We start from the raw sequence: 18,730 nt of genomic DNA, 5'->3' as shown, positions 1-18,730 counted from the left end.
ATTCCAAATAAAGTAACAGGGTTGACCGTAACAGGTTGCCGATGTCATCTTAAATCAGCCATACATCCCTTTGTGAATGAGGGAATGGAAGCTTATTGTGTGCAACAGTGAGTGGTAATTGAGTGCAAGCTGCACCAAAACAATTGAATTGCTAAAATATTTCTAGCCGGTCTATCTATGGGTAACAGGGTTGACGTGTTAAACTCAAACCGCTCAGTTTTCCACCACGAAACCAGAAAAAGGCCAAAAAGAGTAGAACCAACTCACCTGCTTTGATACTATGATTTGACTATGAGATGTTCAATGTTTCTTTTGAAAAAACATTTTAAAATGAATAGTTTCAACATATTAAAACGAGTGTAATTCACTTAACAGGGTTGATCTTAAAATAAAGGACAGATGTAAATGAATCACTAATCACATTAAATAAATAAAAAGTCTTTAAAAATGCCTATGTCAAAGCAACAAAAAATAACTCGATTTTTACAATGATGGTGAAACTTGGAGACATTTTTGGATCAAGTGGTTTGAAATCTTTCTAGAAGTGACACAGGGCTGATGGAGGGACATGTCAAAATTGTGCATTTTGGCACATTAGCAAGCCTTTATTCATATAAGAAAATAGGATTTATTGAATTCTCCATGTGGTCTATATTAAAGGGCACTTCAATTAATATAGCAGGCTTTTAAAATTCTATATTGGTGCAATATTTGTACTTAAAATATCAAAGGGATGCCAAACGCATTCTTTTCGTGGAACGACCCAATAACAAACAAATAATAAAGATTCATATCAACCTAAACACCCTTCCCTGCTGCTATGGTATTCATAACTCCCTGATGACACCTTTTTTCATCATAGCCCAGGTGACCAAATGACTTCCTACACCATGAACACCTTCAATCAATAAATCAGCAGGTGGAGTCTGACGGTTATGGATCCTGATAGGTGGAGTCAGATCCATCCTGACGGGTGGACGGGCGTGCAGCACTCTCTGCTACACCGATGACAGCTAGCAGACTCTCTCTCTCCCACACATCCACCCTCCATCTCTCTCTCACGTCCACCATCCATCTCTCTCCACAGGCTACAGAATCTACTCAACTCACTTCCTTCAAAGTCTGCCTGACAGTGTCCCGAGTTCTCGTTGAGGCTCTCCTCCTCGTTGATGATGATGTTCTCGATGTCCTTCATGGTCAGATGGTCTCTGAAGGCGTGGAACAGGATGTGTTTCAGCTCCTCAAGGGTGATACGCTGCATGTCAAACTGCAGGGGGGAGGAAAAGGGAGTAAAAGTGATTTTTTTTTAAAATGTTTACAAAATGTAAATTTTTTGTTGTGGTAAAATAGTCATGATTACTCTACTGAGGTACCTTTTGTCTGATGGATGCACATCATGCAACTATTTCTGTAATATACTTCAATACAGGAAATCCAGACTAGGGACGCTAAAATAAAAAATAAAAAATGAAATTAATGCTATTTCAAAGTCTGATTGAAGGACCAAGCAATACGACAGGACAAGTAGAATGCAACGCTTGCATTTTAGCTTCATGTGTTTTCTAGTTCATTCCTCTGTACATTCACTCTAATGAAAGTAGCTACTGCAAGTGACTAGAGTTATAGCCTTAAAGTGATTGATCTCACCTCAGGTGTTGATGAATGGCTGATGCTTTTGAACTATTATCCAAAGCAATCCAATATAACAAGAAATAACACCCAGAGCCATATGCCAAAAGCTTGGAAGATTCCCAAAGTCCTTGGCAACGTTTAAAAGTTTAAAAGTTTACTTTGCAGGTATTTCTCCAGTTTTTGCCACCTTACACTGGCTGTCTGTGGTATTAAGAATTCATATCTCGATCCCCTAAAATCAATCTGATGGTTCCAATTCAACAATATACAAAGATCTATCAAACATAATTGAGAATGTATTTGCAGTGAAAGCCAACAGTGCACAAAGAGACATTGATGCTGCTGACACAAAAGTGAAAGACTAGAATAATTTATCCTTTTTTTATAGATTTTTTACCCAGGTAATCTCATTCAGATATCTATTTTTCAAGAGAGACCTGGTCCAACTAAGACAGCGGCAGGGGAGAACAATGTTTCAGACAAATCTCAGACATAACAATTTACAGACATAGTCACACCATGAACAAATTATAGACGTAGACACACACACATATCAAAGGTCACTTGTTAAGCTGTGGCCAATGGGAGTTGACCTGGTTGACGGGAGGCCTGGGAAAATAAGAGCGAGAGAGACGTTGAAAAGGATGGACATTACATTATGTATCTGGTGAAGAAAAATTATAAAAGAAGACGATAAAAATATAAATAAACCCATACCTACCGAGTTTTGAAGGGAAATTCGATTTTATTTTATGAGAGAGTTGTTATAATTTTGTTAAGAAAGACTTAGTGAAGACTGAAGCTACCGTCTCATCGTGGAGGTATTTGACAGCCTTGAGGTTAGCCATGGCTGTCCATGGAGAACAAGAGCACCTCCTCCCAGCTGCCCACTGCACTGAGGCTAGGTAACATGGTCACCACCGATAAATCCATGATAATCGAAAACTTCAACAAGCATTTCTCAACGGCTGGCCATGCCTTCCTCCTGGCTACTCCAACCTCGGCCAACAGCTCCACCCCCGCTGCAGCTACTCGCCCAAGCCTCCCCAGCTTCTCCGTTACCCAAATCCAGATAGCAGATGTTCTGAAAGAGCTGCAAAACCTGGACCTAAACAAATCAGCTGGGCTTGACAATTTGGACCCTCTATTTCTGAAACTATCCGCCGCCATTGTCACAACCCCTATTACCAGCCTGTTCAACCTCTCTTTCATATCGTCTGAGATCCCCAAGGACTGGAAAGGCGCCGCGGTCATCCCCCTCTTCAAAGGGTGAGACACCATGGACCCAAACTGTTACAGACATATATCCATCCTGCCCTGCCTATCTAAGGTCTTCGAAAGCCAAGTCAACAAACAGATCACTGACCATCTCGAATCCCACCATACCTTCTCTGCTGTGCAATCTGGTTTGCGAGCCGGTCACAGGTGCACCTCAGCCACGCTAAAGGTACTAAACGATATCATAACCGCCATCGATAAAAGACAGTACTGTGCATCCGTCTTCATCAACCTGGCCAAGACTTGACTCTGTCAATCACCATATTCTTATCGGCAGACTCAGTAGCCTCGGTTTTTCTAATGACTGCCTTGCCTGGTTCTCCAACTACTTTGCAGACAGAGTTCAGTGTGTCAAATCGGAGGGCATGTTGTCCGGTCCTCTGGCAGTCTCTATGGGGGTGCCACAGGGTTAAATTCTCGGGCCGACTCTATTCTCTGTATATATCAATGATGTTGCTCTTGCTGCGGGCAATTACCTGATCCACCTCTATGCAGACGACACCATTCTGTATACTTCTGGCCCTTCCTTGGACACTGTGCTATCTAACCTCCAAACGAGCTTCAATGCCATACAGCACTCCTTCCGTGGCCTCCAACTGCTCTTAAATGCTAGTTAAACCAAATGCATGCTTTTCAACCGTTCGATGCCTGCACCCGCACGCCCGACTAGCATCACCACCCTGGATGGTTCCGACCTAGAATATGTGGACATCTATAAGTACCTAGGTGTCTGGCTAGACTGTAAACTCTCCTTCCAGACTCATATCAAACATCTCCAATCTAAAATCAAATCTAGAATCGGCTTTCTATTTCGCAACAAAGCCTCCTTCACTCATGCCGCCAAACTTACCCAAGTAAAACTGACTATCCTACCGATCCTCGACTTCGGCGATGTCATCTACAAAATGGCTTCCAATACTCTACTCAGAAAACTGGATGCAGTTTATCACAGTGCCATCCGCTTTGTTACTAAAGCACCTTATACCACCCACCACTGCGACCTGTATGCTCCAGTCGGCTGGCCCTCGCTACATATTCGTCGCCAGATCCACTGGTTCCAGGTCATCTACAAGTCCATACTAGGTAAAGCTCCGCCTTATCTCAGTTCACTGGTCATGATGGCAACACCCACCCGTAGCACGCGCTCCAGCAGGTGTATCTCACTGATCATCCCTAAAGCCAACACCTCATTTGGCAGTTCTCTGCTGCCTGTGACTGGAACGAATTGCAAAAATCTTTGAAGTTGGAGACTTTTATCTCCCTCACCAACTTTAAACATCTTCTATCTGAGCAGCTAACCGATCGCTGCAGCTGTACATAGTCCATCGGTAAATAGCCCACCCAATTTACCTACCTTATCCCCATACTGTTTTTATTTATTTACTTTTCTGCTCTTTTGCACACCAGTATCTCTACCTGCACATGACCATCTGATCATTTATCACTCCAGTGTTAATCTGCTAAATTGTAATTATTCGCCTACCTCCTCATGCCTTTTGCACACAATGTATATCGACTTTTTTTTTTATTAAAAAAAAAATTCTACTGTGTTATTGACTTTTACTGTTGTTTACTTCATGTGTAACTCTGTGTTGCTGTCTGTTCACACTGCTTTGCTGTATCTTGGCCAGGTCGCAGTTGTAAATAAGAACTTGTTCTCAACTAGCCTACCTGGTTAAATAAAGGTGAAATAAAAAATAAAATAAAAGCCTAGCATCGTGTGACACCGAGAGAGATTTGCTTGGGAAAGATGAATGAGTTCATGTTCCCATGGGATACCGATTACAGCTAAAGAGTCCTGTCTGCATTGATAGCTGTGCTTGCTGTGGAACTTGTGAGGAAACCAGCAAGGAACTGTTATACTTCACTGAGGAAATATCTCCGAGTAACGTTAGTGAGTAACCACAACGGTGGGATGCTTCTGGACTTTATGTGTGTCGTCATTTAAGGTTAAGCAAGATTGAAATAATTTGGACATGGGTTATTATTATTTTTTACATTTTGATGTGGTGCATTAATAATAATAATAATTCCATCTGAAGTTAATAACCTATTTGTCATCACCCTAGATAGTTTACAATAGGGATTCTTATTGGAGATGTCCTTCTCACCTAACATCCCATGCTGTTGAGATACTCTATGTAAGTTAATATTGTGAGAGTCATATTCAAGCCTGTTGAGAGGGTTACATACCACTGTGTGAACCCTTAATGACAATCACATTCATCAGTAAGACGAGTCAATCAAACTTGTAAGCTGCTCCAAAGAAACAAGATCCTGGAGTTTCAAACCGGTCTGTAGAGCATTCAAAGACCACACAGCCGAGTAACTAAAACACTTTTTAGCCATGGGAATCTTAGGGCACTTTCTCACACAGTTAGTTTGAATGCTTGACTTGCACAAAAGTTGTCAGTTTAGTTTGTTTGGAGCTATGTGAGACATATCAAACAGTGATTAAATGCTGGCCAAGGATCATGCAAACTGCTTTGAGACAATAGGTCCTATGAGAGGGTTGGGCTTGGACTTCTAGTGAATTCTGGAGTGTTTGCTATTTTAGTTTTTTAGTGGAGAGCAATCAAGCTCAAGTGGAAAAAAAGATAGAAAGGCCCTGAGACAATGGATGTGCTGACAGATACACCAGTTTACATGGAGTAAAGTGTTGGACTGAAAAAAACACAACGTGAGTATAGCAAGCAACCCAGTAATCTATCCATACAATCAGATCCTCAGACAAGGTTACTATTCCCACAGTGGGAATAAAACTGCTTAACCTTTTATTGCAGTGGGCTAAATCAGGGTCACACAAAGTGTAGTGTGCCTTGGTAGTCTTAAACAAATCTACTTTGAAACAAAAGTATACACCTCACACGCATGGTTATGTGATTAAAAAAAGAAGACACCTGTACCATGTCAGATATAGAGTTGAAATGTATTAAACTTTTGAGTTTTCATACCAATATTGCACTTTATATACTGAGTGTACAAAACATTAAGAACAGCTGCTCTTTCCATGAAATAGACTGACAAGGTGAATCCAGGTGAAAGCTATTATCATTTATTGATGTCACTTGTTAAATCCTCTTCAATTAGTGTAGATGAAGGGGAGGAGACGGGTTAAATAATGATTTTGAGGCTGTTCTGGGAAGGGGGGGGTGCAATTTAATATTAGGAGGGTGTTCCTAATGTTTGGCATACTCAGTGTACATCACAGAGGAGTGAAATATAACAAAACCAGATATTTGTGGCATTTTGTTTTAAATAATGTTGATTTAATTATGAAAAAATATGAATAATATTCCACCCACTAGAGAGCGATTTGGTCATTTGACTGCAGGAAAGGGGTACCACTTCAACAACAATTAACAATTCTCCAAGACAATGATAATATTTCTATGAACTTCCTGCCGAAGCCTAAATTCTCTCTCTCTCTCTCTCTCAACATAAAATAAATAACATTTTGTTATCTCACAGACTCAGGGTAGGGTAATGAATAGTCATCCAATCATGCTTCACATTTGTATCCTGGTTCATAAAGATTTATTGGCCTAGCTAATTGAAGCTTCTGGATGTCAGTATTGTTGCTTTGTTTGCAAAGCTGGTAATTTATGAAAAAGACCAATAGGCAGGTTGAAGTGGTAGTAGAAAGATAAATGAGATGATGCATGACAACAGAGTTATATATCAAAGGCTTTTATGTGTAAATTAAGGGCTCAAGTAGTGAAGTATGACTGTACTAATTCAATGTTTCACTAGAGTTCTTCTGTAATGAATTAAATGGGGTGCCACACGACACACGCCAGCCAGGGCAGGTGAGAATGAATGTCTAGACTCTAGATTACACTTTAGCGCTTTCAACTAGGACGGAAACACTATGGTAACTACTGTGGCAATTTTCATGAGACTCATATAGAGTAGGATGAAAAAAACATATTTTATGAATGTCGTACACTACAAAAGCCATCTTAACAAATTGCTTAATCAGTGTTATTCTGTGAGTTGAGTGGACTTCAAAAGGACAAGAACTTGAGCTAATGTGTCAGTGTGTTTTAATCAACAAACTCTTCTCAAAGTCCATTGAATTTGAACAAGCTTGTTGAGTAAAATTACAAATTCATGTTTGCTCAAAACAACTAAAAACTATGCCCATCATTATCATACTTCCCAGCATGCTCTCTTGCAGATAGATTTTTCATAATGGTTTGTTTCAATTCCTGTGTTTTTGTATATACTTTGATTGGTTGATTAATTTTATGCTACACAAACATGAATAACATACATTTTTCTAGACTAATCCAATCTGTTAGTAGCTGGTTTTATTGCATCTGTTGCTGAGATGGCTGTTCCAGTTTAGGTATTTAGGTATTTAGGTAGTCTCAATAATTAATCTTTCCTACCCTGGCAATTCTCAGTGCAGGATGCAGCCCCAGAATTTTGGGCAACCAATCAACTGTCGTCAAGTCTGACACCTCGAACAAGCTCACGTTTGAAATGAAGGAAAGCCAGTGAGGGAAATAAGAATAATTGTTAGCTAGCCACTTAATATAACTTGTTTTTTTCTAAATGTATTGGGTATATTACGAATATAACTGTCATCTGCTGTCAAAATCAGCAAACAATTTGAGAGCACTCTGTGCTTAGTAGCTTTGACTGCATGCACAGTGCATTCAGAGTCATTCAGTGTCTAGCCACACTACAAACACAATTTTACCAGATTCCCTTGAAGCAATTTTAATGACAGTCCTCCACAATATACCTGAGCATTTACTGATTAGCAAGGGGTCGTCTGTGTTTAATTTAATTTAGTATTAAAAACACAGTTTGAGATCATTTTGAGTCCCGTGGGTTCCAGGACCGTGTGAACGGTCTCATCTGCCTCTGCTTGTTTTACAATCCGATACGTCAGTCCTTATTTGTTCTGCTGATAAGGGTGGGTCGGCTGTACTTATGGATAGTACAGTTTATGTACATGAGTGTCATAGACAGCTGCTTGACAACACCCTTTACAAGAAACACAGAAGTGACCCTACTTCCCAATTTCAGAATACTATCTTTACTGTCCTAGATGGGTATTTAAGTTCTGGTCAGATAACCAAAAAAATAACATGACTTTTTGGCTATTCAGCACCCTAAAATTGCCACTTTCTATACTTTGCCGAAATTACACAAGAATGTTACAAAACCTCCAGGGCGCCCTATTGTAGCGGGCATTGATGCAGTAACGGCCCCTCTATCTACTTTTGTTGACTTTTTTATTAGACTACTCGCAGAACAGCTACCCTCCTTTGTAAAGGACACCAGCAGTATGATCTCTATCATTGAATCTCTTGATCCCCCTCCCTGAGAATACCTTGTTAGTAACTTTTGACGTTGAGTCGTTATACACAAATATTCCACACGAGGGTGGTAATTGAAGCGGTAATTGAGGGTGGTAATTGAAGCTATGGAATATTTTCTTCTGTGACCCTAATGAACTACATTCCAGTGCATGCATTATAACAGTATCACATTTTCATTTAATTTCATTACAGTACAACGGGTTGATTTGTTTGATCGTAGCTAGCTACATAGCTAGCTACATAGCCATCTTTGTATCAAAGATAATTGTGTAGTCTAGAGCGATTTTCTAGGTTAGCTAGCCAGCTATTGTCGTTCTTTAACGCAACGTAACGTAATCAACACTGCTAGCTAGCCAGCTAGCCCCGAATAGCAGCACTGTAGAAACTATTACACTCAACGGAACGACTTGATTAGTGTAGTGTCAACAACGCAGCCACTGCCAGCTAGCCTACAAAGTCAACAACGCAGCCACTGCCAGCTAGCCTACTTCGGCAGTACTGTATCATTTTAATCATTTTAGTCAATAAGATTCTTACTACGTAAGCTTAACTTTCTGAACATTCGAGACGTGTAGTCCACTTGTCATTCCAATCTCCTTGCATTAGCGTAGCCTCTTCTGTAGCCTGTCAACTATGTGTCTGTCTATCCCTGTTCTCTCCTCTCTGCACAGACCATACAAACGCTTCACACCGCGTGGCCGCGGCCACCCTAATCTGGTGGTCCCAGCGCGCACGACCCACGTGGAGTTCCAGGTCTCCGGTAGCCTCTGGAACTGCCGATCTGCATGCCTCCCTCCAGTCCCTCGACTTCTTGGCACTGACGGAAACATGGATCACCACAGACAACACTGCTACTCCTACTGCTCTCTCTTCGTCCGCCCACGTGTTCTCGCACACCCCGAGAGCTTCTGGTCAGCGGGGTGGTGGCACCGAGATCCTCATCTCTCCCAAGTGGTCATTCTCTCTTTCTCCCCTCACCCATCTGTCTATCGCCTCCTTTGAATTCCATGCTGTCACAGTTACCAGCCCTTTCAAGCTTAACATCCTTATCATTTATCGCCCTCCAGGTTCCCTCGGAGAGTTCATCAATGAGCTTGATGCCTTGATAAGCTCCTTTCCTGAGGACGGCTCACCTCTCACAGTTCTGGGCGACTTTAACCTCCCCACGTCTACCTTTGACTCATTCATCTCTGCCTCCTTCTTTCCACTCCTCTCCTCTTTTGACCTTACCCTCTCAACTTCCCCCCATACTCACAAGGCAGGCAATACGCTCGACCTCATCTTTACTAGATGCTGTTCTTCCACTAACCTCATTGCAACTCCCCTCCAAGTCTCCGACCACTACCTTGTATCCTTTTCCCTCTCGCTCTCATCCAACACTTCCCACACTGCCCCTACTCGGATGGTATCGCGCCGTCCCAACCTTCGCTCTCTCTCCCCCACTACTCTCTCCTCTTCCATCCTATCATCTCTTCCCTCTGCTCAAACCTTCTCCAACCTATCTCCTGATTCTGCCTCCTCAACCCTCCTCTCCTCCCTTTCTGCATCCTTTGACTCTCTATGCCCCCTATCCTCCAGGCCGGCTCGGTCCTCCCCTCCCGCTCCGTGGCTCGACGACTCATTGCGAGCTCACAGAACAGGGCTCCGGGCAGCTGAGCGGAAATGGAGGAAAACTCGCTTCCCTGCGGACCTGGCATCCTTTCGCTCCCTCCTCTCTACATTTTCCTCTTCTGTCTCTGCTGCTAAAGCCACTTTCTACCACTCTAAATTCCAAGCTTCTGCCTCTAACCCTAGGAAGCTCTTTGCCACCTTCTCCTCCCTCCTGAATCCTCCTCCCCTCCTCCTCCTCCCTCTCTGCAGATGACTTCGTCAACCATTTTGAAAAGAAGGTCGACGACATCCGATCCTCGTTTGCTAAGTCAAACGACACCGCTGGTTCTGCTCACACTGCCCTACCCTGTGCTCTGACCTCTTTCTCCCCTCTCTCCCAGATGAAATCTCGCGTCTTGTGACGGCCGGCCGCCCAACAACCTGCCCGCTTGACCCTATCCCCTCCTCTCTTCTCCAGACCATTTCCGGAGACCTTCTCCCTTACCTCACCTCGCTCATCAACTCATCCCTGACCGCTGGCTACGTCCCTTCCGTCTTCAAGAGAGCGAGAGTTGCACCCTTCTGAAAAACCTACACTCGATCCCTCCGATGTCAACAACTACAGACCAGTATCCCTTCTTTCTTTTCTCTCCAAAACTCTTGAACGTGCCGTCCTTGGCCAGCTCTCCCGCTATCTCTCTCAGAATTACCTTCTTGATCCAAATCAGTCAGGTTTCAAGACTAGTCATTCAACTGAGACTGCTCTTCTCTGTATCACGGAGGCGCTCCGCACCGCTAAAGCTAACTCTCTCTCCTCTGCTCTCATCCTTCTAGACCTATCGGCTGCCTTCGATACTGTGAACCATCAGATCCTCCTCTCCACCCTCTCCGAGTTGGGCATCTCCGGCGCGGCCCACGCTTGGATTGCGTCCTACCTGACAGGTCGCTCCTACCAGGTGGCGTGGCGAGAATCTGTCTCCTCACCACGCGCTCTCACCACTGGTGTCCCCCAGGGCTCTGTTCTAGGCCCTCTCCTATTCTCGCTATACACCAAGTCACTTGGCTCTGTCATAACCTCACATGGTCTCTCCTATCATTGCTATGCAGACGACACACAATTAATCTTCTCCTTTCCCCCTTCTGATGACCAGGTGGCGAATCGCATCTCTGCATGTCTGGCAGACATATCAGTGTGGATGACGGATCACCACCTCAAGCTGAACCTCGGCAAGATGGAGCTGCTCTTCCTCCCGGGAAGGACTGCCCGTTCCATGATCTCGCCATCACGGTTGACAACTCCATTGTGTCCTCCTCCCAGAGCGCTAAGAACCTTGGCGTGATCCTGGACAACACCCTGTCGTTCTCAACTAACATCAAGGCGGTGGCCCGTTCCTGTAGGTTCATGCTCTACAACATCCGCAGAGTACGACCCTGCCTCACACAGGAAGCGGCGCAGGTCCTAATCCAGGCACTTGTCATCTCCCGTCTGGACTACTGCAACTCGCTGTTGGCTGGGCTCCCTGCCTGTGCCATTAAACCCCTACAACTCATCCAGAACGCCGCAGCCCGTCTGGTGTTCAGCCTTCCCAAGTTCTCTCACGTCACCCCGCTCCTCCGCTCTCTCCACTGGCTTCCAGTTGAAGCTCGCATCCGCTACAAGACCATGGTGCTTGCCTACGGAGCTGTGAGGGGAACGGCACCTCAGTACCTCCAGGCTCTGATCAGGCCCTACACCCAAACAAGGGCACTGCGTTCATCCACCTCTGGCCTGCTCGCCTCCCTACCACTGAGGAAGTACAGTTCCCGCTCAGCCCAGTCAAAACTGTTCGCTGCTCTGGCCCCCCAATGGTGGAACAAACTCCCTCACGACGCCAGGACAGCGGAGTCAATCACCACCTTCCGGAGACACCTGAAACCCCACCTCTTTAAGGAATACCTAGGATAGGATAAGTAATCCTTCTCACCCCCCCCCCCCTTTTAAGACTTAGATGCACTATTGTAAAGTGACTGTTCCACTGGATGTCATAAGGTGAATGCACCAATTTGTAAGTCGCTCTGGATAAGAGCGTCTGCTAAATGACTTAAATGTAAATGTAAATGTAATGTAAATGTGATTTCTTTATTCAGACAAAGGGTACTGCTATGGGATCCCCCATGGCTCCTAACTATGCTATTTGTATATGGGTTACATGGAGAAACAGTCTCTTTTCAATCCTCTCAAAAATGTTTTCTTAGCTAACATCATTATTTGGAAACGGTATATTGATGATATTTTTGTTCTATGGAGGGGTGATGCAAAACAGATCCAGGCATTCCATGCTTTTCTTAAATCTTGTTCTGATCATTTGAGATTTACTTTGCAATCTGACACGTCAAATCAGTGTCAGCTTCTGATCTTGTGTGAAGATAATGTTCTATAGACTGATGTTTACAGGAGACCTACTGATCGTAACAGTTTGTTGAGGGCTGATAGTTGTCACCCACTTCCCTTGAAAAATAGTTTACCTTACAGGCAATTCTGTCGAATCAAAGGAATTTGCAAAAAACAATCAGATTTCGACAGAAATATGGCTGAGACGCAAAGAAAGTTCAATGAGAGGGGCTACAAAAATGATCAGATTAATATTGCCATTGGGAAAATTCTAAACAAAATGAGACATGACGTTTTTCAAGGTCAGTCTCGCAAAAAGACGCATTCTTGTGTTCTAACCACCCCGCTATTCAAAGCGTTCTGAACAAATTAAGGGAATTGTTCACAAACATTGGCACATTCTAAAATCCGATGATAGTCTCGGAAATGTGTTTTCGGACCATCCCTTGCTCGTATTCTCGCGGGGCAGAAATCTCAGAGACCAATTGGTACACTCTGATTTACCACCCCAAAATATTCCTGAACAACGTCTATTTACGCCCCTACTGGATGGAAATTACAAATGTAATGGCTGTGCTGAATACAATGGCACTTATAAATGTAGATCCTTCAAACACCCACAAAACAGGGAAATCGATCCCAATCAAAGGTGTTATTACGTACTCCACTAAGGCAGTTATTCATCTTATAACTTGTCCTTGTGGTAAAAATGATGTAGGTAAAACAAAGCGCGAAGTAAAAGTACGTATCTCAGAGCATCGTAGCACCATTAGATGTAAAAACTTTACTTATCCAGTTGCGGCCCACTTCTTGGAGGCAGGCCACTCGATTTCGTCTCTGCGTTATATTGGCATCGAACATGTCACCCTCCCTAGGAGAGGGGGTGACCTTGATAATTTATTGTTAAAACGAGAGGCTGCCTGGATCTTTAACTTAAAGACCATTGCGCCCTTCGGTCTCAACGTAGACTTTGATCTGAAGCAATTCTTGTGATTATTGTGACTTTGCCATTGTAATTGTTTGTAAGCTTGTGTAGTCAAATTCATTTATGATCGTATGCTATCCATTTGTTGTTTGTATGCTGTTCTTTGTATGTCATTTTAATATTTGATAATTAACCAATGATATTAGGCCACTCTTGGCCATGATTACAGACACCTGTGTCTTTTGACACTACATAAACGAGTCATCCCGCAGTGTTTGTGATTATACCCTGATGAAGACAGCTTGGCTGTCAAAACGTTGGTAATTACATTTTTGCATCTGACCTCCTAGAGTGTGCGGCTCTCTTTTATTTTCAAGTTTTCTACTCCGCTAGCCAGCACCTCGCCTAAATAGGTGTGCGTTTCTTTTTCTTCTAGATGGTTCAGCTATATGCCCAAATGCTGAGTAAAGTCACAATCCTATTGCAGCTGGTTGCCTAAAAAATTGTACGTTAAAAAATGGTACGTTAAATTAACATATATATTTTACAGTGTAGGATGACAGAACAGGATATTACATTCGCTAGTTGCCTAATAACTCAGCCACTGTCTGGCTCTGGAGGTCTTTAACTAATCACAGACAATGATACAATATACTGTAGTATCTGTCCTAATAGCCAAACAATCATACTACTTAGAATTGAATCTTTGAATCTTAGACTGATTCAATGTATTGGGCTTGCATTTCTAAGCGTGTGCTAGTATATAAAGTGATGAAATTGCTGAGGTATTAGTAACATATTAGTATGAGGAGCATGCGACAACAACACCTTTGTAAGGGAAGTGGAGCTCTCAAACCTTTAAAGCTCTTAAACCCACTTGACAGAAAGAGTGTCAAATACCCTATTTCACACTCCCAATCAGGTATGTCACACAGCCAGTCACGCAGGCAGTGTTTCAATCCACCTGTTCCAAAATACTGCATTTGGAAAACACGAGTTGTATTAAGTCCATATTGCCATTCATGAGCAGCACCAGTCTGAAACAGCTGCTGTAGAAGTGGCACAGAAAGACACTGCTTGTCTCCTTTCCTCCTCTCTCCTATCCCACTGGGTTGATAGACAAATGGTGTGTGTGTCAAAGAATTGTCAGACTCCAGCCACCCAAGTCATAGACTGTTCTCTCTGCTACCACACCGATGCACCATGTCTGGAACCAACAGGACCCTGAAAAGCTTCTGTCCCCAAGCTATAAGACTGCTAAATAGTTAACCAAATAGCTACCCAGACTATCTGCATTTAGCACTTTTTGCACTTTTTAAAACTCATCACATACGCTGCTGCTACTTTTTATTATCTGTCCTGTTGACTAGTCACTTTATTTCTAGTTATATGTACAAATCTACCTCAATTACCTCGTTACCCCTGCACATCAACTCAGTACTGGTACCCCGTGTATAGAACCAGGTTGTCTTTACTCATTGTGTATTTATTATTACATGTTATTACTTTTCAATGATTCTATTTTATTTCTCTCTGCATTGTTGGGAAGGGCCTGTAAGTAAACATTTCACTATTATTCTACACCTGTTGATGACGAAGCATGTGACGAATAAAATATGATTTGATTTGTGTGCGTGTCCGCGGGCAGATCCACTTGGCTAAACTCTGCCACACTAAAAGGAGAGCTCTCTCACTGGCTTTGTTTTGCTAGGACTGGTCCCAGATTTGTTTGTGCTAATGATGACTCTCTCTCTCTCAGTATATTTATACACCACCTGGCAGAGTGAGTGACAGTTAGGGGTGAGTGGTTACAAGGAAGGAAGCACAAGAGAGAAATGGGAATGGGGTTCTATGCAGTGTGGCCAGTGAAAATACAGTATATTGGCACTCTTCAACAGAATCCACTGTCTGGAGCCGAGAGGCTGTGTCAGTCACAGTGCAGTGGCTTATCGATGTACTCTGACCACCTTGCACATCAGTCCACTTAAAGGCAATATGTGACACAATCTGATTTCTCCTGCTGGTCTGAACACCACAGGTTCAATACAACCAGACTAGACAGAGTGAAGTTCACCCCACACCCCCATGTGTACTGCTTCTACCTTATGCAAGGCACAGGAAGAACCATAAATGAAGTAGCAGCATATAATTAAGCAATATCTCATGAGGGGATGTGGTATATGGCCAATATACCACGGCTAAGGGCTGTTCTTACGCACAACGCATTGCAGAGTGCCTGGACACAGCCCTTAGCCGTGTTTAATTGGCTATATACCATTAACCCCAGAGGTGCTTTATTGCGATAAACTGGTTACCAACTTAATTGGAGCAGTAAAAATAAAAGCTTTGTCATACCCGTGGTGTATGGTCTGACATACCATGGCTGTCAGCCATTCAGCATTCAGGGCTCGAACCACCCCGTTTAAAATGGGAAATATTCTCCCATTCTTTCACCAAACACAACTATCTTTTCCATATTCTTCCATCAAAATGTTTGCTCGACCTGCCTCCTGTTTCCCCTCCATGGCAATGTTATCTCTAACCTTCAAACTGTAGGTGTTTGAGTGAGAGCAAATATGGAAGCTGTACATTTGAATTCTTGAACCCTCTGAGTTCTTCTGTTTCTTTACTTGTCTACTGGCCAGTCCCAGTGTTCTCAGGTACAGCAGTAGCTCTGTCACAGTGACTGTTCTGGTACTCCCTGCATTACCTTGGTGATGGTTTCTCTCTGCACTATGTTTATGCTGGGACATAGACACTGACAGGAATGCAAAGCAGTTACATCTCAAATATGAGCACCTGAGGAGAGAGGTGGCTGCCTGAACGCAGTGCATTCTCCTCATCACAGGCAGATAGGGTGGCTTGGGACCCTAAGTAGGCCAACAGGGGTTTGGCAGTTGTTTAGTTGGGAAAACATACAAACATAGAATCTGTCGGCTGCGTAATTGTGTATTGTCAGGAAGGGATGTAAACAAAGGTTGGTGGAAACTACATATAGTCTTAAATAAGTTTGTCTTACATGTTATAACAAAGACTAGTCAAGACTCATCATCAAAATGGGTTATACCTGTAGGCTTTAAATAAAGTATTACTAATTTCCAAGCCATTAGAAAGGCCTCCAATCCTCAGAGCCAGACTGTTTCTTATCTAATTCCCAGATCCCATTAAGCAGGGGACACTGCATCACTGTTCCATTATCACAACGGTTACCCAACCATCAGTGTGCCATTATCACCACGGTTCCCCAACCATCAGTGTGCCATTATCACCACGGTTCCCCAACCAGAACTGGAAATATAGGAACCCTGTGAGCTGCTTCTTCCATGTGTTATGACAACACCTGTTACAAAAATAACGTTGTTTTATAGCTCAGTAAAATGTTAATATGGATGTCGGAAGGATGTGCTGCCCATCTTTAAGGTTTAGTAGTATTTTGGTATTTTTCCCAATTAGACGCTGCCAAGGCAACGGCTACTCTTCCTGGGCTCCAGGAACAGGTACTAAACTGAACAGGCAGTTTGGTACCTTCAACACCCTCGCACAAAGACCAAAAGTGATGCAGTCAATCTCTCCTCAACTTTGAGCCAAGAGTGATCACCTGCATGTTACTGACATTTGCCCCCCGTGTACATCTAAATGCAATACGCTCTGAACTGTTCTTGGCCAACTGCAATTTACCCATGTCCCTCTTTGCCGCACGTAACCATACAACTGGGCAGTAATCCGAGTGCAACAAAACTAGGGCCTGTAGGACCTGTCTGGTCGTCTGAGATGTCAAGAAAGTAGAGCAAAGCCTTATCATGGACAGATCTCTTCCCATTTTAGCAACCATTGAGTCTATATGTTTTGATAACGACAGCTCACTATCTAGGGTTACACCCAACAGTTTAGTCTCCTCAACGTGCTCATTATTCAATAATAGATCTAGATGAGGTTTAGGGTTGAGCGAATGCTTTTAGTTTTTGAGATATTTAGCACCCGCCTATTAGTAGTTACTCATTCTAAAACTGACTGAAGCTCTATGCTAATGATGACAGTTATTTATTTTACTGTGGTATGTACACGGTTGCGTCATCAGAATGCATAGCCACACAGGGTTTATTCAAGGTGATTGGAAGGTCATTAGTAAAAACAGAAAACAAATATTTGCAATTATTACATTTAAATTACTCCTGAGCTTTTTAATATAGTTCTTTATATAACTGTTCCATAGCATATTTTCTTATCATTTCTGTTTAGTTTAGTTATATGACTTCTCAATTTACTGTATGTTTTCCAGTCTGCTGTTTTGTCAGACTTATTTGCTATTCCCTAACAGCTTGTGATGGACAGAGGATCCTGATAGGAAAAGGCCTTGACATCTTTTAGTCTGTTAATGTTAAAGTTGAGGCCTAATGAGCACTGACTGACTGCACAAGAATAGACGTCATGATGTAACTCTACAAGCCTTACAGTATGTAGCCTAACTATGCAGGTTTCTGATCTTTCAAACCAATCTTTTCAGTCATTATGCAAGATTATAATCTCAACTGAAATTATTTATACGCTCCAACCTGAAGAAGACTCATGTTTATCGATTCTGTTCTGACAGTTTGCTATTTCTAGCCATAGGTGTCACACCCTGACCTTAGTTCCTTTTTTATGTCTCTATTTTGGTTTGGTCGGGTGTGAGTTGGGGTGGGCATTCTATGTTGTTTTTCTATGTTTTCTTTTATATGCGTTTGGCCTGGTATGGTTCCCATTCACTGGCAGCGCTCTATTGCTGTCTCTGATTGAGAACCATACTTAGGTAGCCATCTTCCCACCTGTTGTTTGTGGGTAGTTGTTCCCTGTTTTGTGTTTTCACCTTTCAGGACTGTTTTGGTTTTCATTTCTTACATTCACTTGGTTATTTTGTATTTTCATGTTCTGTTCTAATAAATAATCATGGACAATTACCACGCTGCGTTTTGGTCCGATCCTTCCTACTCCTCATCCGATGAAGATAAAGATCTTTACAATAGGTTTATGTCCGAAATGTGGTAGTTGACGTGGTAGTTGCTGTAATTAAAATAGCCGCTCAGCAACCATATCGATCTCAGCCTCTAAATAGCATATCCCCAGTAAAACGTGTTCCTTTAGAAGATATGTACGGCTCAATGGACTATTTTTTTTAACATTAGCTTGCGCTAACTAGGTCTGAACCAATTAATGTTGATTTAACTAAGAAAGTCAGTTAAGAACAAATTCTTATTTACAATGACGGCCTACCGTGGCCGACTCTGGGCCAATTGTGCGCTGCCCTATGGGACTTCCAATCACGGCCAGTTATGATACAGCCTTGAATTGAACCAGGGTCTGTAGTGATGCCTCTAGCCCTGAAATGCAGTGCTTTAGACCGCTGCGCCACTTGGGAGACCAATAATTAGACTACAGCAGAGGGTGTTGACTGTGTGTGTGTGTGCGTGCGTGCCTGGTGTGTCCCTAAAAGTGTTGACTGTGCCTGATTGGGCATACAGGGTGTGAGAAAGACAATGGGTCCATGATCCACCAGGGTGGATCATGAGTATGATGAGAGTCATGATGAGAGTCACAGAGTGTATGATGCAACACTGATGC

At 42.9% G+C, this 18,730-nt stretch overlaps 1 protein-coding gene across 2 annotated transcripts in view; it reads right to left on the bottom strand.

The window, feature by feature from the left end:
- Window positions 1–18,730, bottom strand: part of LOC118396965 (calcium-binding protein 8) — a 121,651-nt gene that overhangs the window by 13,984 nt on the left and 88,937 nt on the right. For both annotated transcript variants that reach the window (XM_035791355.2, XM_035791354.2), the window contains exon 5: window positions 1,111–1,267. In XM_035791355.2, coding sequence (XP_035647248.1) covers window positions 1,111–1,267 — 157 coding nt within the window. The remainder of the gene's footprint in view (window positions 1–1,110; window positions 1,268–18,730) is intronic.

Source organism: Oncorhynchus keta, chromosome 18, assembly GCF_023373465.1.
Source record: "Oncorhynchus keta strain PuntledgeMale-10-30-2019 chromosome 18, Oket_V2, whole genome shotgun sequence".
In the NCBI taxonomy this organism is placed as follows: Eukaryota; Metazoa; Chordata; class Actinopteri; order Salmoniformes; family Salmonidae; genus Oncorhynchus; species Oncorhynchus keta.
The sequence above is the reverse complement of the archived record's forward strand: the minus strand, read 5'-3'. Positions and strand labels throughout refer to the sequence as shown.